The 19,689-nt window shown below is 39.3% G+C and overlaps 1 protein-coding gene across 1 annotated transcript in view; it reads right to left on the reverse strand.

The window, feature by feature from the left end:
• The window catches only part of SLC4A10 (solute carrier family 4 member 10), a 149,573-nt gene extending 135,999 nt beyond the window's left edge, over positions 1–13,574 (reverse strand). The window contains exon 1 of the mRNA XM_066190055.1: positions 13,554–13,574. Coding sequence (XP_066046152.1) covers positions 13,554–13,574 — 21 coding nt within the window. The remainder of the gene's footprint in view (positions 1–13,553) is intronic.
• Between the last annotated feature and the right edge of the window lie 6,115 nt (positions 13,575–19,689).

Genomic DNA, 19,689 nt, shown 5'->3' on the forward strand with positions numbered 1-19,689 from the left:
CTTCAACGACTCTTCCTGGCTCAGCGGCAGCCTTGTGCTCTCCTCTGAAGCTCATGAATCTGTAAAAGGATATACAACTATATGCCCACTGTAAAAAGCAAGTATTTAATTTATTGTACAAAGTAAGTCTTGTCACAGCTGAAGCCTATAAATTGCTGGGCAGCACACTCACGATGATCATAGAACCTTCTCGCAAGCAACACAGACTTTTCAAAAATCAGATCTGTGATAACAACCAGAGCTATGCCTTTAGCAAAACTCCCAAAATTCAGCAAAGGGAGGTGCTTTGGGAAGCAGTTCACAAGTCCAGGAAGACATCCACATATAGATGTCCCATTTGCTTGTATGAAAATTAGAATGAGCAAGCAGAGCAGACCAGTGATCTCCTTCCTTTGCTACTGAACTGAGCAAGAACAGTCTGACTGACCTCTCCCATTACTAAATTATTACTCATTACTAAAACATTTGAGGTTCTGCAGTTTCTGCATTTTCTTATATTTGGGACCGCTCAGCCAGGAACAACTTTCTCCTGAAATATCCAAGACAACAAAAAAAATGTGACTGACCAGAAAGGAAATTAACTCTGGCACAAGAAAGACTCATTTTGGATAACCTCCTATTTTCAAATTATCTTATCTACAGGTGAATGAGTCATTGGTAAGACCAAAGAGAATTACTTCTTTTTACACTGAACCGTCTGAGAGATAACCCTTCCCTGCAAGGCTGACAATGACAAACCCTATTTAATGGACCCCACTAAGGAAAACAAAAGCAGAACCACAGAAATCTTTGCAGAAGTCTTGCCTCAGGTTACCCCACTATTTGGTTCTTATTGTACAGGGGAAAAAAGGGAACTAGTACATGGCCTTTCCTTTGGTATTCAGTCCCTCATTCTGGTGATCAGCAGTTTAAAGTTTTCCTAAGCTGGTGATTGCATCTGTTGAATTAGGATCATTGTACTCAATTACCTAATTCCTTTTTAACCTATTTACGTGCATGGCCTCCACAATATCCTTCATCACTGTAATTTCTGCGCTTGAACTCCATATTTTCTCAAAAATGTTTCTCTTATTTTTAACTTAGTAATTGATAAATGTTATTGAAATTTACTATTTCTGCTATAATGAAATAGTTTGGATTTATTCTGTATTCACTTTTTATTCTTTATCTTTCACAGTACCACATCCTCTGTCTCCTGAATTGCTGCATTTCCAGAACAACTCCTAATCTACACAGCTTCAATTTGAACAGAATTTATTTCCCTACTCGCCAAGCAATCGTGATTCATGTAACACCAAAATATGATCCAGACTTTACAGCTCTGAAATTGAAAGCCCAGGGAAAGCTCACTCTCAGGTTGCCAGCCCTCAGGGCTATGATCAATGACATTATCTGAGACCTGTCACTGTCACTACCCCTTGAAAGCTGTGGACAGGTTAGATAACATCTGGTATTCTCTCTTTTTTTCCCTCCCCTTTAATAAATAAAAAATTAATGTGCAGAAGGCTCCCTGAAATATCTTTTTATATTGAGTCCCCATCAGCAGCCACTTAACTCTCAGACACATACTTGTGTGCAGCACAAGAAACAGAAGAGCAGGAAGAAACGCCTGAGTAGAGCACAGCACTGGAAAGAGGCATATCCTGGACAATGAGCATGCTGGACAGAGGAGAGAAAACCACCCCAGGGAAAAAGCAAGTTTGTTCCAGACAAGTGATATTGACAGCCAGCAGTAGCACCTAAAAATCAAGATACTGCCTCAAAAAATGAGATACAGAAAGAAGCACAGATAGGATAATTTTTGCCTTCTGGATTATCAAGACTGATACTTTCACATTTTCAGTCTCTACCATGACAGCCAAAATTTTGCCTATTTTTTTTTTTAACTTTCAAATAAATAACTAGAATACTGGTGTTTTCTTGGTGTTGAAGATACAAGATTGCAAGATTATAGTGGAAACAAAAAAGTTAACAATAATGATTCGATACTAAATTTTCTTTATAATGTCTTGCTCTAAGCAATATATTCACACTTGGACCACTTATGGCACATCTGTAATTTAACACTGCTAAGTACTAGAAACTCCTTTATCACTGTATTCCTGTCCCCACCAATTAAGATATCTAAAGTGAAAAAAAAGAAGACACTTGAAAATTGAGATTTTGTAAAGGAATCATGCTGCTGACTGTGGATTGAGACACTTTCCCATTCCACATAAGTAAAGACTTATTTTTTCTTTTTCTTTTTTTTTTTTTTTTTTTTTTTTTAATTCTACAACCATTTCTAATACTTGCTGGAAGCTTCTTTAAGGCTTAAAACATAGTAATAAATCCCAGTGTGATTTCAGTGCCTTGAAAAATTTGGTCAACAGAAAATGTCAAGCACTTGCCAACTCAGAACAAAGCCTGGGTCTGGATAATTCCATGATTCTGTGTGAGGTACTAGAGCAGGTTGCCCAGAGCAGCTGTGGATGTCCCAGTCCATGGCACTGCTCAAGACCAGGTTGGATGGGGCTTTGAGCAGCCTGGTCTAGTGGAAGGTGTCCCTGCCCATGGCACAAAGGGGGCTGAAATGAGATGATCTTTAAGGTCCCTTCCAGCCCACACTACTCTGTGGTTCTATGAAATGGAGTAGAACAAGCATTAAACCACACTATTAGTAACAAACCCAAAGTAAAATTTACTTATTCTTGTATATCTTGACAGCTGAAACCATTCAACTGAATTGCATATACCAGGAAGAAATTTTTAAAGGGTTCCCATTAGAATTAAAATTTTTGTATTTGCATATACAGACACAGAAAACACACCCTTTCCAAATATACAAGAAAAGCCTGCTGGAGAAATATCAAATGTTAGCAGGAAAATAACCAGGTCACTGTGGACTGTAAAAAAAAAAAAAAAAAAAGGCAAACTAATAAAATAAGTCATAACAACTGTAAATTATTATTATTATTATTATTATTATTATTATTATTCCATATAAAATATATTAGTAGCAGAACTAGACCCAGTCCTAGGAATGAGTTATTAAAAATTGTACTATAACTGCTAAGCATTAAAAATATATTACAGGTTGCACACACCATCTATCAATTCTTTTTTTTCTCAAGTCAATTTTGTCAGACTTATTTTAATGATTTTTATTACTTTTTAATAAATGTGCATAATGGAAGCACAATACAAACAGTTATTTCTGCAATCACTGTGAAATGAAAATTTAAAACTTAGAGTTGAAAGTATAGCAGATAATAGAAGTCTCTCGGTTACAGTATTTCAACAAGATAAATCATAATCCTCTAGAATTTTTTTTCATTTATATCCATAAAAAGGTATTTGCCCTATTGCATAAAATTTTCTATTTGCTGTGCATGAAAATTGGAAGTTTTCTTATTCTAAAAAAAAAAAAAATACAAACAGAGAGATATTTTTATTTCTGTCCATTCACAATTTTTAACTATTATTTGAACTTATAGAGCAAGCACTTTATGTGATTACAGTCATAATGATTATGCGACAGTAGCTCAGTAATTTCCATGAGCAGTCTGGAGAGTAACAAACTTAGAGAAAATAAGTAGATTTCTGTATTGCCAGAGATGTATTCGTTTGCAATCGCTGCTACTAAGCAGGCTTGTTGTTCAAATGTGCACTGCCCGAGCCCCTGAACAGGCTAGTCACAGACCAGGAGCAGTGAGTGGCAAACCCTGCACCCACTCAGAAGGAAACCACAGTCTCCATCCCAAAAAGTTCACAAAATTTTTTTTTCTCCTAAACAAATAAACATAAAATAGAACCACCTGAAATTTTTACAGCATCTTATCCATGCTTTGCCATGTTTATTCCTGTGGGATGCCAAGCACAAAGCCAATTAGCCCAATTTTCTCAAGGGTAAACTTACATTGCATTTATGCAAGGTCAGTGCACACAACTAAGGGACTTGAAGAGAAGGCTCTGATTCTGACTACCTTGCAGCAGGTTTTTGGTACAGCCACCCTTTGTAAGCAATCCAAGAGAGAAGAAACACATACAAACAAATGAACATTAAATAATTAATAACTTTTGATAAGGGTCATAGTTAGCAATTTTAGTAGTCCAAGAGTCTCCAAGAATTGGTTTTGCAGAGATACCTATTTCTAACATTGCCACTGAAACATTACTCAGAATATTTTTATGATGAGCTTATCTTAATACCAGACCACTTTTGGAATTATAACTTCTACCATTTTAGATGTAAAAAAAAAACATTTCAGAGCAAGAACGCTACTTTCCCAGCAGAGTTTCTCGGATCCTACATTGGATACATCATCAAAACCTACATTTTTTGTATTGAACTACCCAAGGCATATAAGTCATATAAATGTGTAACAGACTGGATCGTAGAAGTCTAAATCACTCACAGAAGAATAAACAAAAAAATTTAATCAGGTTTTACATATCTGCACATTCACATGTTTTGGTAATAACTTTCATGACATATCTTAAATATTTCCATATTTTTCTTCAAAGGATTCTTTTACAAAGTTCTATTTGTACTATCTAGCTTAACATTTTTCATAGACATACATATATTAACAAGTTTCACATTTATGGAGAAATTTGGGGAAGGGAGGCAGGGTAAGGTAGCTTTAGGATTTGGTGTTGTTTGGCTGTAATGTAGTGGGGTTTGCAAGCTCTAACCTTGTTACCATGTACAGTCCCATTATATCTGCAAAAGGGAACATAGTTCCTGTAGCAGAAGTTAGTCCAAGGCAAATCCCTCATCATGGGCACAGTGGAGACACCCATTTCTCAAAAATCTCTCTTGTCCTCCACAGGCTGGCTTGTCAGCAGCACTCCTTGGTAAAGCATGTACATTCTTCAGCAATTTGATATTTTTCAAGGCAAAAAGAGCTTTGCTGCTTCTGCTATTTTTTCCCAAATTTGGCCAGCACCAGACAGAGAATCGGGGGAAAAAATCATAGTTCACAAATATTCAGTGGAGAGTTACTTGTTTCCTTTCAATTGGTCTTCACTTCAGAGGCAACTGCAGTGGTGTTGCTCTGGGCAATACTGGCTAACATTTAGAAACCTCTCATCTACCTGGACTTATGGGTGGGCAAATAGGAAAAAATGTTCATGTATTTGCTGGCCAAAGTAAATCAATTCAGATACGCAGACACAAAGCCCTGAATTTTTAGGTAAGACAAAGTGAACTGAACACAACCAAACTACACACACTATAGATTACTAAAAAACATTTCATCCCCTCTAAAGCTGAATGTGGCTTTTTCTTTAAAAGATCCTTTAGAAATCTTCTTCTGCCTATGTTGTTTTAGACAAAACCATGTGAGTTACATGAGCTTTCAGTGTATACTCCACAGCAGGGTTTTTCTCAATTCATTCCCCTACAAGATGAGGGCTGGGTGTGAGGGGTTATTCCAAAGCAAGAGGCACATTTGATGTTGCTGCAGGAATTCGGACAGATCACTACAGAAAAAAATCCTTTTTCTGAAATTAGCGAGGATAATAAGCATGAAGGCTTCTGCACTGCTCAATGCTATTTTTGAAAGCATATCCACCTAATCTGAAACCATTCAGATGCTTCTCCCAAAACATGGCATTCACCTATTATTAGAATTTTCATGAGAAGATTCTCAGATGAGTATGAAACACAGCTTTATGGGTGCTTTTACAGCTCACTGCTACATTTAATTTCAAAAGCTTTCATAAGGTTGCAATAAAAACAAGTGGACATAGTTAAGTATTTCAGTATAGCACAGTCATAAAGAGGAAAAACATAATAAAGTGGAAGTTTTCTAAAAGACAATTATACACTCAGTCAAGTCTTATGTTTGAGCATTTCTATCTTCTCTTCAAATAAAGGGAAAGGATAACACCAATTGAAGGAGATAGATAATATGGGTTACAATCCAGGTTATGAAGTTTACTGAAAAAAGTAAAGTATGCTAAAATCTCAACCCAGAGCAGACTTGGAGACACTGCATGAAAATTTGCCATGGTGATGATACCTTGGAAACATATACAAGTCTCAAAGTAGCAATAGTCTCAAAAGAACTGTCTCTAACTCCTGTTTCTGAAGAACAGCATTAAGATGGCTGGCAGCAACTGTGCACACTGTCTGCTGCACAGACTTGGGGATGAGGGGGCAGAAAGGAACTAATTTCATTCTATAAATTCCTTTAAAATACCAATACATATAATATCCCTTCTGCTGACATGATAATGTACTGTTCTGGGACACTCTGGTTCTATTTTGGTAGCTACTTAAATAGGTCACAAAAATGATTAAAAGAAATGCTTAATGCATTTTTAGGAAAATGGATACAGGTTATCACATTTTCATGAACTCAAAGGCAGACAAATGCCCACTATTTCACAGGCAACAAGAAATTCTAATTTTTATTACATTCTTCATACCATAGAGTATAGCAGGAGAATAATTTTATTCCCCTGCGTATGCTATCCTTTGACTTTATAAAGAAAAAATACCAAGACACTTAGCCAGTACCATTGAAAAAAAAAATCTAAAGCACTTCTAATTTACACACAATCTCCCTCATTGCGCCTTTATTTCCTAATCATATTTACAATACTAAGAACATCATTGATACCATACAACCACCACAAAGTTTTTGGTGGTATTCAGAATTCAAAAGTTCTCAGATTTGACATGAAATCACATTCTTGTTTTTGCATGCTTACTTCTAAAGTCAAACCCCTGTGCACATTCATATGTTGAAAGGTAAGTTTATATGTACCTACCAGCTTCTCTCCAGAAAAGATATGGCACTTTGCTCTTGATTTTAATGACATTGTTTGCCAGACTAATTACAGTTTAAGTACCTATTTTCTATTCTTGCCAGGATCCAATAGCAGGGTTGGGTCTTTTTTCCATCCTTACTTAGTTTCAGTGACTACAAATGGCTCTAGAGATAATCTAGAGCAATTGCTAGTGACTGGCATCTGGAACTTTCTTCAAAATAGTGGCTTCAGATCAAGTGTATTTTGAATTTAACTACATTTTAACTACTATTAATAAAAGCTTCCAGAAAAAGGTGCAACATTTTTTTAATCTCTCTCCAAAAAAACCACACAAATGTGCAATATTTTCTGGCCTTTTTGAGTGTGACAGCTAATTGCTGTGACAGTAACTGCTCCCAGGGAAATTTGTGCTGGAACTTCTTGCAGCCCCCCTGATGCAGACAGAGTCCTACACTCTTTAAAATATCAAGAGGATTCCACAAAGCCTTAAAAATCTACATTTCAGATTGGCATTTTGCAAACAAAAATTAATAAATAATGGTGCATTTTATATTTTTGTGTGGTCTTAAAAACTGCTTGCAACAAAATGGATCAACAGTGAGCATTTATCATTGCAAGATACTCTTTGAATATGTTTACAGTAAATGTAAATGTTTATAGCAAATTCACTATTTAGGTGGACTTAACTGAGAGTATCAACATTTATAATCCAGATTAACTACTTCTTTCTCCTTAGTTTGCACTTAATCTATCGTCCATCTATAACATACTTGCGCCAAAAAGACAAGACTGAGCTCTTTTCACAGAATGATAGGACTGGAAGAGATTTTGTGAGGTCTTCTAGTCCATTACTCAGCTCTAAAGCAGCAAAAATTGTCTTACCTATTCCTACTGACTGATCATTAGTTCCACAAACATACCAGACAATTTGTTCCATTACTACACCACTCTTAGCATTAGTCAGCTTTCCTTTACATGCTTTTAAAATTGTCCCATAACCTTTCCCTTGGTTCCTCTTCAGTACAGTTATACGAAAGAAATTGATCCTTTTTGCAGAAATTTTACATACCAACTATGTCTCCAGGCTAAGGAATCCCAGTTTCTTCAAATGCTCTTTCATATTTTTAGGCCCATGCTCAATTTTGTTGTTCTTGAATTGTTCTACAACTGCTAATCTTTCTCAAAGCACACATATAGTACTACACTAATCAAATAATACCTTACAAATGCCAAATATTAGCTCATGTAACTTGCAGACTTCATTTCTCCTAAATACATTACTGCACCAGTTTTATTCCAGCAAGTTCCTGGTCTGTTTGATTAAAATTGAGATCTTGCAAATCTTGACCTTATCTTTCACATCTCCACTAAATTTCAATATCTATTTACTTATAAACTTTGCAATGCCTTGTAAATACCTAATTAAACAAAATGAAAAGGCTTTAAGTAGGAGAACAGGGAAATTGGCAAAGACACAGAAGACTCAGGATTCAAGATACTATTTTGTGGCAGCTGTACAAGGAGGGAAAAGCCTTGGTTTCCCTGCTTCTGTCCCTACACTTCTTTGCCCATGAAATTTAGTCAGCTCCCTTTTGCCTTTCTCATCAGTCAGTCATAATGCCCTCGATTCTCCAAGTTCGCACAAGACTCCACACCTCATTTACCCTCATTTCACCCTGCAACTTCTTTTTTCCCCAAGATATTTCTTCTATTTTAAGCAATAGCCTTTATCATCTATTCCAACTTTCACCTTGCCTATTCCAATAAACAACCTTGTAGAACAAGGGTGGATTTTAATTATCTTTAAATATGCTACACTTTTTTTTTCATTTGATAATAAGAACTTTTAAACTGCACCAACGCTGAAAATTGGGTGAACACATCCATTGTTCCATCAATTTGTATGACATGAAAATGGCATCATTATTGCAAAACAATATGATGTGATTCTTCAATAGTTTGGGCTTTTTACAAGGCAGACTTGAACCTATGAAAGGAATATGCAATGCCTATGGCTTTCCCTTCTCATATTAGACACACAACTAATTGACTAAGACACTTCACATAGGATTAAGTATTCCCTCACCTACTTAAACCCTCTTACCCATTGAAACTGTAAACATTACCTATTTAAGACGCATTAAAAGATGCCAGTGGAAGTATTTTGTTTTAGAACTCATTCTATATTTTTTCCAAAGGAAAGAGTAGAGAGAAGATGCAATTATTAGCAGAGAAAATTGAAAGCATGTATTTAACAAGCAGAATTTGTGGGAAGAAATCAAACAAATTGTAGATGCATTAAGGTAGGATGATTTCCACATGGCATTCATATTTTTTTTATTTTAGTGCAAATATGTCTCAGGCTGTCAATTATTCTTAAACAGAAACACCAAAGAACACCATATGATCCAGATGTTTTTTTGTTGTTTTTTTTTTTTTAACTGTGACACTGGCAAATATAAGGGAGAAGTTGGGGGGCTTAAATAAATATGTGGCTGTGATTGTTACTTAATTTCTTTCTAGCATTTTCTGGGAAAAGTTTTCTTTTTTCTTTTCATTTAGAAGTTGGAATCAGGCAGTAATAAAGAAAATAACAAATTCAATCCTAAACTTATACTCACAATTAAGTTTTAGAGTTTTATTTTCAATGGTGCCATTATCTCAGCACTCTCATCTTGAAAATGTAATACTGCCTCTGTATTTTTCCTGTAGTCTCTATAAACTCGCCTTAAGTGTTGCTATAATGCTGTACTCTGGAGAAGTGAACTGGGAATGAGTACTGTTATACAAACCACGGGGTCAGGCTCTGACACCCCTTCTCACAATGAGCAATACATTTCATCTGCAAGTCTCATCCAAGGTCCCACTCAGCATTAACAAAAGCAAAAGAATTTGGCCTGTTAGTGTGAGCAGCTTCCCACACTCACCTGCTACATTAAAAATAGTTACTTCCCAAGATCTTGCTATACCATTCTCCCACATATGGAGTCCTAAGCAGCAATAACTGCGTGCCATTTGCAGCAGCACAAGAGTGCTCTTGATACAAACAGTCTTACCTAGAGCATGCACATCATACACTATAACACATGCGTATGCAGTATCCACATATAGCTCAGCAATGTCAAGCTTTAAGGACTTGTATCTACCAGATTTGAAAAATAGACTTAAAAAAATAAACAAATAAATACAACAAAATAGCTCTTCATTTTTGTAAATGAGGAGGGCGAGAGACCTTTTCCTTTGAAAGGAAAAGTCAATTTCCCTTTCCATACATGGGTTTTACTGCTACCTTCAGAAAACACAGAAAAACAACATGCCAAACATAAATATAGCTAGCAAAAATACCTGCGCTTTGTCTATACACCCTCCTAACGTCCAAAATATCAAACCTCTACCAAATAACAACCCTATTTTAAAAGCCAATTTCGACTTGCATATGAGAGGTCCAGAATGTACAGGAACAAATATGAACAACTTGTGCTATGAATAAACTGCCAATAAAGTCACAATAAGCAACAATTTTCAAAATAACTTCCATGCAGTCAGGTATACATGTACACAAACTTGAAATACTTAGTTCTTTGCTAGGAAATTAACAGAAGGTCTTTGTAGCGGTCTGCAGATTGTTTCCCTTGTTCTGTAAACAAATGATGACTCCTCAGAAATCTTTCAATTACTCACAACTATTTTAAAGCACTCTGAATAATCACTGAAAAAACATACTTGATGACTGATAAATAAATCACTAGATGGTTCTGAAAGCATACATTTTGTTACCATATTAGTATATGTACTGAACACTACAAATTAAGACTACATTTGCATTTCCAAGAGCAGCTTCAACAATTTGTTTCCAGGTGAACAATTCCTTTTTTCCATTTATTTATACAATATTGCACTTATAGTAAATTAGCAATAGATTTCTGATAATCTTCACCAAAATCTGTCCACAGTGCAAAAAAAAAAAAAAAAAAAAAATTAGCACAACTGCTAACAAGGCTATTGTCTCTGTATAAGACCTGTTTTCAAAAAAAGTGACAGGCAACTGCCACAGAAATTATTTAATTCCTCAAAACCACAGGCAACAATGCATTTTTATTAGTTTTCAAATTGCTAGGAATTGGGGTTATCAATTAAAAGCTTGCATAATAAATCAGTAACACATGACTAACATTAGAATAAAAGTAGATTCCACTTTGTACTGTGGGATTTTGGTGGGAAATTTTATTGAGAGCCTCACAGTCTCTGAGCACCATTAGTAGATAAAATTAATTAAGGACTACATTTGCAATCTTCTTACTAGAAATAACAATTAAAACATATAGTGTGTTACAGTTTCACAAAAAAGAAAAAAAAATAACTCTGTTGCATATAGCAAAGCCCCCAGACTAACTCCTGAAGGAAAAAAGCTCGGCTAGAAGCCTTTTTCCTCATACCCAGAGCCCACTGAACTGGGACAACGCTTGGGAAACAGACCTGTATTCCTTTTACAGCCTGCATTCCTGTTCTGTTTGTTTCCAGTCATGATGAGGATTGATCCCTAAAACAGAAGTCCTCTAAAGGTGTGTCACAACATTAGTTCCCAGACCAATAGACCTTATAGCACCGACTAGCTAGCATGTATTCCTGTTCCCCAAACTCTGCCATGATTCCAGGTAAAAGACTCCCAGCATGCAAAAGGCATTTCTGCCTTATAGGGCCCTAGAGAGCAGCCAGGCTGAGACTGCCACAGCACAAACACACACTTTATTGCCTGACACACAGAGAAAACATCACCAGAACCCAGAAATCTTGAAAGAGCTATGCCTTTGCCATCATGGTGGCAGGAAAGCAATGCTGTGTTGCTGAGCTGCACAGGCCCTCTCAGAAACCACAAGAGTCAGAGAGGACTGGGGTACATGCCACAATATATATATTACATGGAGAAGCCTCCTGTCCCCACTTGAAGCAAACACAACTGAATTAGTTAGCTGCAGTAACTGGAGGTGGGAACGAGGACACAAATGTAGCAAGCACCAGCGCTGATCTGCAGCCCCATGGACGGACCTGCAGCTCTGCAGAGAGGTACTGCACCAGGGCACGGCTCCTGAGGGAACAAGGGACAATTGTCCCCTCATCAGCACACAAGAAATACTATCTCCTTTGGTGTTCTCAACCACAGCAACAGCCTTTTTTTCTAGGCACAGCCCTGGAGAAACAGAATTTAAGGCCAGACAGCCCAAGGGAATGTTGTGCCTTCTGAAAGCTGACTCCTCTGGCTCCCTGGGCAGTGGCCATCGTACAGAGACACACACTGACAAAGACTAGCACATAGGCCAGCAAGACGTGAGCAAGAGCGAGACTGCTACTGACTGCAGATTACTGCATTGGTGTGAAACACTGAGGACTAAGCCTTCCATGGAATCACTATCATGAACTACAGATGGAAACTTGGTTTACACTTAATTGTCTCTCTACAGAAAGGAACTCAGCAGCCAGTCTGTCAGCGAAAGCAACAGGACCTTCTACTCCACTGTCAGAAATTGAGAGCAGCAAGTAATAGGAAGTAGGAGTCATAAAAGGGATCCAGAAAGCAACGGGGAAAACTGTCCCTGCCACAAGGAGAAAGAAGACGCCGGAGATAACCTCACACTGTGTAGCAACCTGCCACCTGATTGCAAAATGGACCACGTCAACAGATGATGGGAACAGACCCTATGAAAAACGGGCTTGCCACGAGCGTATCTCATCAACCTGCAGCAGCTGAGACTTGTCTCTTTCAAGCTTTGTCAATGTTGTGCAGCTCGCTGTGCTAACACACAGCCATTTCAGGAGCAGCAAAGCCTCTACAGACCTATGCAGTGTGTTGACAGGGATGTGTACGCACAGTCAGACACTTGTGTATGTACATGAGAGACTTTTCCCTGCCCCAGACAGATTTCCTGTGCAAGGCAGGAACCACCATTTGCAAACAGAATCTCAGTATGAGATCGAGATCGACACCCACAGTTAAACCTTCTGTGTGTCTGCAACCCTGTGTTTGGGGGAGGCCTGGCAGGAAAAAAGGGTCCCTAGTGATCTAACGATGTTAAAAGTCCCCCATCAACTGATCTCTCTCCTGCTTGCACGGAAAAGGCTGCCCATCCGTAGCTGTGCAGCCACACGGTGCTCCGAGGAGAGGGTGCACCGCGTCCTCCTCGGACAACAAAACCCCCCAGATCAGCAGCTCCACGGCCGAGCACAAGAGACTGCGACACGGCAGCATGAAGCACAGCCCGGGATCCGGCGGGAGGCAGACCCTGCCGTGCCAGTCCTCAGCAGATTCCTCAGCGGTTTGAAAGCGAGGAGGGCCAGGGACCTCCGGATACTGCCGCGGCCCCGGAGCAGCATTCCCGCGGGACTGCCCACAGGTGCTCGCTCTCCGGCGCTGCCCCACAGCCGGGGAGCGGGGGAGGCAAGAGAGCCTGGGAAAGGAGATGTCGGAGGCAGGGGGACATGAAGAGAGGGGGCACCGAGAGGAAGGGGATGCGGAGGGCCGGGTGCTCGCCCCGGAGGGACACACGTACACACACACGCACGAACACACACCGCTCCAACCCCGAGCGTCCTGGCGCCCAGACGCTCCCGCCGCCGCAGCAGCATCGCCCGGCACCGGAGCGAGCCAACATGTTTCCCCACGCACCGAGAAACCGGTTGCGGTGCCCGGCACGGCCAGGCGGGCGGGAAGGCGGCCCCCCGCACCCCCTCCCCGGCTGCCTCCCCGCGGGGCGCGTCGCAACCCCCCGGCCGGGGCCGCGCTGCGGCAGCCGTACCGTGGGCAGCAGCGGCTCCATCTGCGCCCCTTGGTCCTGAGTCTCCATGCGGCGGCGGCGGGGCTGCGGCGGCGCCCCCTCCCCGCCGCCCGCGGGCCGGGGCGCTCCCCGGGCGCTGCGGGAGCCGCTGGGCTGCGCCGGGCTCGGGGCTCGCTCCGCGCTCCCGCCGCGGATCAGGCGGCGCGGAGGCAGGAAGCGCGCGCCAGTCACATGGCCGCGCGCACCGCCGGGCCCGCGCGGGGGGGCAGGAGCCGGAGCCACCTGCGGGATGAGGGACGTAGGATGCGGGATGAAGGAGGTGGGGTGCGGGATGAGGGATGTGGGGTGCGGGATGCTGGATGAGGGGTGCGGCCGCTCCCGCCTCGCCCCGGCACACCGGCACCCCGCGGGCGCTGCAATGGGAGCGGGGAGCGGAGGGACCGGGCCCCGCTAACCGCCGGGTGAGACTATGGAAAACATCACACACGGCTCCGAAGTTTAGCGCTTTACGCCAAGCTTTAGCTGCAGGCTCCCCAGCACTGCTGCTTCAGTGCAGTCTTGGGCCAAGATTGGATTTAGCCAGCACCAGGAGAGTACCAGAAAATAACGACCCTTCACTCAGTCCTGCCCCACTTTGACCCTCAGTTACAGGCAGCACCTCCAAAAGAGGATTCTTACCCCTCTCCCTGCTACAACAACCCCACCACCCCCTTCCACCTGAAAATCATAAACATATCAGAATACCTTTTTTTTTTTTCTTTTTGCTATAGGGTTAATAGAAATCTTGCCCTCTTTTTCACCCAATTTTATCATTCAAGCCTGCTACACATTTGGCTTCTCCTAGTCTATCTGGCTCTGCATTACAGGGGTTACATTGAGCTTTACCAAAACCCCAACAAGCTACACAAATGATGGTCAAAGCCTAAATTTGCTGTACAAATGGGCATAAGAAGTTGAGTCCCCACAGTACTTGTACTGCTAAGAACAACTGTAACATTGCTTACCAAAACAACTGAGCTAGAGTTTTTATTTTCATCACTTCCCAGTATAACTTCCAAAAAAATACGCCCATCCAAACCTGTGTGCATAAAAATCAAAATGGACTGAGATCTGATTATGAAAAATAAACTAGCAAGTACACGTCTTTCTCCCTGTTAACATTAATTTCCTTGCCAAAGCAGCAGGCCATGTCCTACATTTTGGATATCCTTTGCAGTCTAAAAGTAGATCAATAAACAGCTTCACTAAATCTGATTAATTTCCTCTGCCATGGGACATGTTCTTCAAGTCTCCCAGAGATCTTCCAGGTTGAATTATTTGTACATCAGTCAAGCCAGACAGAGATGGGAGAGCAGGATGAAGGAAAGGGGAGCCAAAGCTGATTCTTACAAAGAAGGGGGCTATTTTTCTGAGTTATGACTGAGAATTTTTTTTTAAAGTGACACATACGTTTAACACTGTACAGAAAGACAGACAGCAGATATGGTCCAGGTTCTGGGACAAAGGCCAGATATGTATTTTCATAACATGATTACAGATCTACAGTAATTAACATAGGAGGTCATTCAGGTCACTAGAGGTAAGACTGTCAGCATTTGTGCAGTAAAACCCTATTTGTCGGAGCTTATAATTAAGCTATAAAAGTCGTCATGAAGCTGGGAAAGAGTGTGTTCAAAAGTGATTTTCCTCCTTAAAAGAAAAGAGAGTTTAAGTGTATCACAGTAAAGAGAGTAAAGTATACCACCTGTGAAATTAGGGAAAACCAAAAGCTTTCAGTCTACAGGCAGTTATTTCAATGAATATTAGTATAAGCACCTTAGTGTTCTCTGCCTAAATATCTGAAGCTTGTCCAAGAGCATTTTTTCAGTAGGTACTGCAATTCTTCAAGCTCAGTGGCATTTACACATTTTTCACTACCCAAAATATTCCCTCAAAACACACTCATCCACATAGACACATCTAATAAACGTAAACCCCAAAACCAACTCAGATAGTGTGTACATGACACTGCTCCCCAGCACTTCACAGTGAAAAACAGGATCAAGACCACAAGCACCATGCTCGGGAGTCATAAGTGAGTTATTGAAGGCACCATCAAAAGAAAGGATCAGCCATGTAACTGTTTTGGCAAAGGTTTTTTGTGTTTTACAGTCAGGAATTCACCATCACGGAATAATAGATGGAATATGGGAAAAGTTGGTTAAATAACAAACCTCTCCAGATCATTCTTTATTGTCCTGCTCCACGCACATAAAAACACCCCAGACTTCCATAGCTACAAAGCCACACATTGACAGCCTGAGTCAAAGTGCGAGTCATTCTTTCGGCAGCTGTGACAAACATGATTCAGTATGAAGGTCCAAGATATTGAATCCAAACACCAAAGCCAAGGGCTTTGCAGATACAAAAATGGAAGAACATAAAGGACCTCGCTGAAAATTCTATTTTTAATCAAACATAACTAAGCTACTTTTTCTAGCATTCTAGCAGTATGTCACACCAAAAAGAAAATTAAGAAAAAGTAGCATTTATTCTCTAGTTGATTTGTAACTGAATTTGAATTCTGTTTTCCCTTACTTCAAGCTGGCTTCTTTTACTATTGCATCTGATTTTGTAAGCAACACTTCCATGTCCAGCAATTTTGTTAGTATTACTCTATTAGAATAGTGATTTCATTTCTCATCCCAAAAAATTAAGTTTTAAATTTGAAACTTTGAAATAAGGCAGGCTTAATTTCTAGTTTCAACTTTTAGTACACAACTAAGTGTTATTTTCAAGCTTTTGTACATGAAGGGTAAGTAAAAAAGAGAGAGTTCTCAAATCATCAATAATTGGAGAAACTTCATCACAAAAGTAGGTGTGAAATCACGACACAGAGATACACTTAAGTTGTAAGATTAAGAATACTTAGGATATGCTATAAAAATAAATAATTTTGTGCATATTTATGTCAGACTATTTTTTATTCTTTATATATATTTCTAGTGCATTGGATAAACGAAATAGTGAGTGTTTCTGCATTTACTTTTACTGTGATAAAGCTCCTAAAGCAAACGTCAATGGCAAAAAGGGGAAATATTTTTCTTGTTCAGTAAGATTTCAAATTTATGTCAGAAACTGACCTGATCCCTGCCTGGTGTCATCTTTCATAAGAAATTAAAGACAGAAAAAGTTGAACTTTATTCTTCTCCTTCCTCAAACTGCCTTTTACCCCTTTGGCCTGCAGCAAGCCAATAACTCAGATGTTCTCTTGAGTCACAGTCAAGGTGTTAAACCCCACTGAACAGAGATTTTGTTCCTCAGAAGCTGTTCACAAGGGGAATGTTTTATATATAGGCTGAATTATATATGTTTTATATATAAGTTGAATTACATTCAAAAGGCTCAGAACATTCTCAAAGTACTTTGTAGGCATATAGCAAAGATCTTGGAGGCACATACCCATCTATCTGGGCTTGATATAAAAATTGTCAGGGGTGTAAATAAAAGTCACTGTCTTGAGCATCACTGACATAGCCCTGTTTATGCAAAAATAGATGTGTGGTAAGAAGCAGCAGCAATAATGAAGACCTAGAAATCACAGAGTTCAAGTTCATGAGAGGTCTTGCAATAAGTCTTACTAAGTCTTACTAAGTCTTTGTAATAAAAGTTCATTTTTCTTACTTAAAGAGTACTTCCTAGTCACTAATTATCAGGAGTGACAGGTACTTACTTCTTCCACCTAAGTTCCAGGAAGGTATTCTGACATAATAAGTGATGTTAGATATATATGTGTGTGTATTTCTGTATGTGCTTAAAAGCTGTCACAGAGTCCTAGCATCACTTACTGGCCCAGTACCACTTCCATTTTTACTGTCATACCTTTCTGTCAGTTTTCGTTTTGTGATCAATATATAGCTAAAATTTAAAAGAAATGTTTTATTTAAACCATTTCTCTGAATACAATTCCTGTTCTAGGAAGACATCCTGGGAGTATTGGCTCATCTCCCAGTTTAGCCATAAAATATGTCACTCTACCAGGATGGAGGGGGGTGGGAATTGCTACTAAGCAAGAGTGAACTCCGCAGAGCTGTTAGTTACAAACCTGAACATGAGAACTATTTACTTTAAAATGTCCCCATAGCAGAAATATGCTTGAAGCCTACATTCATTCGCTTACGTCTATGTCCAATAGTCTCAGCATGTTCTTAATTCCAAAAAGAACCTGCACTCTGTCAGACCTAACATGGTTGCCAGTAGATTTTAGCAACATAGTGAACAATTTCACACAATATTCAAAATCAGAAAGGGCTGGGGTTAGATCAGCTTGCCCTCTCTTGATTCCTGCCTAAGCTCGAGCCTCAAATATACTGGTAAATAAAATGCATGCACAATGCACATTAATTTGAATGCTCATACTGTGCATATTTATCATAAACATATTTTTTAATGAAGGGAAACCTTTTTAAAAATTGCAAATTATTTTCTGCTTGTTACCAGTTATTTCTATTTCAAGTAAAACAGCAAAATAATTTCTATGCTTCTGGGGGAAACAAAATAACTATCAAGCAGCCAAAATCCTTTTCATTCTATTTTTGTCTTATTGACCATAGAAGATGAAATTGTAATGGGTGGATCTCTGAAATTGTAATGGGTGGATCTCCCAAACTGCATTTTATCTTACTAAGAAAAAGATGTGAACTACCTTTACATATGAAGAGGAACCTCCCATTCATACAACCTATTCCTAAAACATTCATTTCTCTATAATGAGAGAAACTGTTCTGACAAAAAGGTAAAAAAGGGGAGGGGAAAAACACAAATTCTGGCAGCAGTGTTTCCTCTCTCCATTCTTCCTCCCTAAGTGAAGATAAATAACCATCTGGATCACTGTACTGCCTTTGTGACAGGTGGTACTCAGTTATGTTTCTCATTTGATTGGAAAGTGGTAATGGCTCTTTAGCAACTCTTTCTTTTGCTAATATACTCTGCCTGAAATCATTTACTCTTAGTTAATTCATTTGAAATATGATCCAAAAAGATTCAGTACTGATTGGGATGCATTCTTCAGTTGCAACAAAATCTCTTTTTTCCTATTGGCATTCAAACGAGAAAAAAGTACTCTAATAATTGTTTCACTAATACAACTTCTCACATTGTTCAGCCAAAAGAAGTAATGCCAATGAAATATGTCTGTGTCCACAGCCCAATCCTACAGCTCCCATGACACAGGGAGACAATCCGTGTTGGTAAAGAGCAGCAAATATTTATTACTTTCTTAATTTTCCCCAAAATTGATCCTCTACCAAAGATCATTAATTTTATGGTATTCTGACTCTAAACTAGGCCTTTGACTTTTCCTATAAGGTCAGTATTAGAGAATACTATTTTCAAATCTAAACTAAAATTAAGATGTGTTAGAGACTCTTAAAATAAAACATGTAATTATTCATTATATTAGTTTGCTAATATAATAAGAAAGCCACTCTTTCTAGGCTCAGTTTTCAAGTGAAAGAAATTCCTCAGACATATCATCCATTTAATCCTGCTTTGTAAATAAAATATGTTGAATCAGGCCCTGATTAGTCACTGACCTAAATAATCCTTCAGAAAGATTAAGCAATCTTAATTTAAAACCTGCAGGGGGGGATAATATATTGTTTCTTGCTCAGTTACTCTAACAGCAAACTATAACTAAATATGTATCTTACAGAGGTAACACAACCTTTATCTAGATTGAGCTTCAAGTGGTTGGATTTTGCTACATGTCTTACTTGGAGGCCAAGAAGTCCCCTTGCATTGGGAATGGTTTCCTAATACACGTGAGGTCTCTGTTAATACTTCTCCTCCTTTATGGTGCTTCTAATTTTCTGCTTCTAATCCTTCTCTGCACCACTGTCATGGCTCCTCTGAAGTTCCCAATTTGCACAGGAACACCACAATATTACAAAACTTGGCCTGACATTGTAGCATTAGGAACCCAGACTATCTGCCTTTGACCTCTGCATCATCCCGTTTTTCACATCATGGAACACGACTGTTCCCTTAAGCATTGTGCTGCAAGGAGAGTTCCTAACCGGGGCATATCCAGGGTCAGATGATGGTTATTAGGAGAGATGGATGAGGCTGGCTGCAGTTTTGTTTGTTTGCAATATTTGAAATTTGCAAATCTGCAAGT

Source organism: Chamaea fasciata, unplaced genomic scaffold (assembly GCF_029207755.1).
Source record: "Chamaea fasciata isolate MVZ Bird 193981 ecotype frontalis unplaced genomic scaffold, bChaFas1.0.hap1 SCAF_8, whole genome shotgun sequence".
NCBI classification, from domain to species: Eukaryota; Metazoa; Chordata; class Aves; order Passeriformes; family Sylviidae; genus Chamaea; species Chamaea fasciata.